The following is a 3,608-nucleotide window of genomic DNA, read 5'->3' as shown; positions in this document are numbered from 1 at the left end:
AGGGATGAAACGGGCACCAGTTGGCATCCTTTTTCCTGATTTTCATTTTCATCCTCCTCCTGCAGAGTCGGATGATTCACCGGGGATGTACCTAAGGAGTGACTTTCTGGGACGACCGACGGAGCTCCGGGCGCCGAATGCGGAACGTGCGGCCCTCTTTCTCGACCTAGCCCTATCAGGACGGTCCCAGTGTAACTTCGAACCGGCGCTCATTTACACGCTGCATGTGTACCAGTATAGCCTATCGGGAAAACGTGGAGGTAAGTGATCCAGGGTTGCAGGTGCGTGTGTGTGGCCAGATTTGATTGGACTTCTCTTCTCCCATAACCAGTCGAAGGAGGACGAAGTCGACTGCATTTGATCGATCTGGGTGGTTGTGCCAATCGAAATGGAGGTCTTCCACTGTCCGGCATCGGGAACGTGCTGCTAGCAATCCTCAGCGGCCAGAAGCATCCACCGAACCGGGACCATCCGCTAACGCCATTGCTGCGTGACTGCTTAGCTCCCATCACCTGCCATGTGGCTGTCGTTGCTCATGTTTCACACTCCCAGGTAGGTGTCTAGCGATTCCTCAATCCTAGTTCAATCGACCATCGTAACCGTGGAATTGCTCTATTCTTGTCCGTCCCAGACGCATGCGGATACACTCACCACGATACAGCTAGCGTCAAGAATCCATCGGATGCGACGAAGATTAAGGCCACGGAACCATCTGCTAGGAGATAAAGGACTGAACGGTGGTTCCTCGGGCCATCAATCGGGAGGATCCTCGGAAGGTCCCGATCCATCGAGTTCCGACTTCTCGCAGGATACCGTCATCTATATGGGTCCCTGTGATGATCCCACCGATGGTGAGCATCCGCCTGTGTATCTACCAAGTCTAAACTCCGGCGACAATCGGTGCGCCATGAACAAGGTGCTTAAAGGGACGGCGGCGGAAAAACCGGCATCAGCCGCTGCCTCTCCGAAGAAGAAACCATCCACCGGAAGTACGGCGAAACGTAAGTATTCATAATTTGAATTCCCTGAAGTGAGGTGATCTTGACGATCTCCATCTTGAATCTACATGACCAGCCCAATCGGCGAATAATCCAGGAGTTGGCGTATCCGGCACCCTTGGTCAGAGTCGTACCGATAGTTTGAAGCGGAACCAGATGTACAGCCCTCATCAGCAAGCTTCGCAAGGTCCAGAGCTTGTCTCGAGTGCTATTCAGATAGCGGCTCAGCACGCGTCGCCCAAAGTGGTGGCAGGAGCCTTTAAACATGTGCCTGGCGTCAGTAAAGGCTCCAACATACCCACGCCAAAGGGCTCGCCGATGAGGCGCCCTATGAACGCCGCGACCACGACCACAGTTACCAGTGCTGGTGGCGGTCCGGTCCATGGTTCCCCACGCGATAGCCCTTCGCGGCAAGCTAGCGAAGAGAAGTGGATCGATGGACCGCGGGTATCCAAATCGAAGGTTCACGAAGCACGCCATCTTCTGCGTGAAATCAATCACGTGAAAAAGTGTGAGACGTGGGTCGATGGACCGAGGACGGCTCATGATGTCGGTACGTCGAGTAGTAGGACGCAACCTGTCCAGGTACCGCAAGTCGGTGCCGGCAATGCTGCGAATGCTGCCGTTGGCTATGGGTTTATGGATACGCACAAGAAGAACATGATCCGGCAATGGGTCGAGAACCAGTCCATACAGCTTCTGCAGCAATCCATGTCCGCCAATAACTCACCGATGCACTCCAAGCATCACGCCACCTACAGTTTGCCAAAGTTTAAACCAAGTCGATCGGACGAGGACGGATTTTTGACACTTGAACTGGACCGTAGTGATGAGATGGTGAATCCTATTGCGATGCGTGGCTTCACTGCGACCACCTCGAATGGGGCCAACATTTCCGAGAGTCACGTCCGTACGGGGCTGAAGCAAGCGTACAGTTTGGATGCAGAACAGCCGACAAATCCTGGAGTGCCCTCTGGACATCCAGTACACTATCAACAGCATCACCTGCAGCAACAGCAGCATCAGCAACAGCAACAACATCATCTGCACCAGCAACCAGTTTACGCTTCGGTTAATCCTGCTGCCAAGACTGCCCAGACGATGACCTCCGTAGCTTCGGCCGCTTCCATCCATGACAATCACTCCGAACGATCACGAGCTCCTTCGCAAACCAGCGATCGAGCGTCACACACGCAACATCAACAGCAAACAGACCCCACAGCCAATACTCAGGAGGAAGAGGACCAGGATAGTGGACCATCCGAGGTTCCACCGGCACTTCCACTGATGGATCCACTCGGATCGCGGGAGATCTCACACGAAAGCATCCACATGCTCTGCTCCAGACACGCATCCAGGGACGACGCAATGAGTGTACACAGCCACAATAGCCACCATACCGGGATGATGGACTGTGGACTTCAGGTCAACGAGGATGAGATAGCGAAGGCTATGAAAGGGTAAGATTCAATGATCAGCTACAGGTGTCCTTCTTGAGACTAATTTGATGATTCGCGTTCGTGTTTCTTACTTCAGTGAACATCCGCTGAGTGCCCTCAGCCACGGTGAACTGTCCATCGTATCGAGCTTCAACGTAGGAGGTGGAGATGTGTTCAGCGATTGTGTTATCGGCGAGAGTATGAGGTAAGTCGAGCATTTGAGAAAAGGGCTTTTAAGTCGAGCGAGCTTCCTCATCCCTACCTTCGATGCCTTTATCCCTTTTATCTAGAAGCCAATTCGATCAACTGGCGCGATTGCGCGAGATCTTCACCTCCCAGCTGGCCATGGCCGAGGTAACGCCCTCGTTCCGACTCGGTGATACGAGTAGCGTGTACAGCGAACCAGCGTATCGCTTCAACGCCGGTCCGGGCAGTGTTTGCAGTGAACCAGCGTACCGTCCTCCCAGTCCACGGTGCCGTGACTGTCGCCAATCGCTCACCATGTCCCGAACGCCCAGCCAAAGCTCACTGCCCAGTCTAACGGGGATAGTGGCGATCGCCGGTATGGAGCAGTATGCATCGCTTCGCCATCCAGACGGAGCATCGGATCCAAATTTGCCAAAACTGGAGAAAGCCAACGATGAGTTGGCACAACCGGGGCTCCACGATCACGACGACAGCATGACGATCCACATCCGAGAGAATCCACTAGCAGAGCTTCACCATTGTGGTGATGAGGAGGCCGATGGGAGTCAGTTGAAAGCAAGTTCCGCGCTGCTTCCACCACAAAACCTTCCTGCCCTCCCTTTACTTCCCATCTCGACACCCGAAGCGTACGATAGTGGCCACGATTCGACGCCTCGTACCTCGAAACACTCGGGAATTTCACGACGAGCGGAAAGTGGTTACCACAGTGTTGGGACGGTGCGCGATAGTGATGAGTCAAGCTTCGGATCGGCCGCATCCCGAGCACACCAAAAGTCCGGTGCCGTCGGTAAGAAGCGTCATCGGCCGGACAACAAATCCCTGTGCCACTGGCTGCGGAATCCCTTCAACTGCACCTACCCCGATACGGAGGGGGAAGTGAGCGACTTCTAATGATCGCTTCCCGAAGCGTCCGGATCGCTGCTTTAGCTAATTTTATCAGTTCCAAACTCGAATATTCTGTTTT

The 3,608-nt window shown here is 54.1% G+C and overlaps 1 protein-coding gene across 1 annotated transcript in view; it reads left to right on the top strand.

Annotated features, from left to right (window-relative positions):
- Window positions 1-3,608, top strand: part of LOC125952069 (kinesin-like protein CG14535) — a 48,500-nt gene extending 44,892 nt beyond the window's left edge. Inside the window, exons 5-10 of the mRNA XM_049681323.1 lie at window positions 66-260; window positions 332-552; window positions 632-1,001; window positions 1,075-2,458; window positions 2,535-2,642; window positions 2,728-3,608. Coding sequence (XP_049537280.1) covers window positions 66-260; window positions 332-552; window positions 632-1,001; window positions 1,075-2,458; window positions 2,535-2,642; window positions 2,728-3,535 — 3,086 coding nt within the window. The 3' untranslated portion in view covers window positions 3,536-3,608. The remainder of the gene's footprint in view (window positions 1-65; window positions 261-331; window positions 553-631; window positions 1,002-1,074; window positions 2,459-2,534; window positions 2,643-2,727) is intronic.

This window comes from Anopheles darlingi, chromosome 2 (genome assembly GCF_943734745.1).
Source record: "Anopheles darlingi chromosome 2, idAnoDarlMG_H_01, whole genome shotgun sequence".
Taxonomy (NCBI): domain Eukaryota; kingdom Metazoa; phylum Arthropoda; class Insecta; order Diptera; family Culicidae; genus Anopheles; species Anopheles darlingi.
The sequence above is the reverse complement of the archived record's forward strand: the minus strand, read 5'-3'. Positions and strand labels throughout refer to the sequence as shown.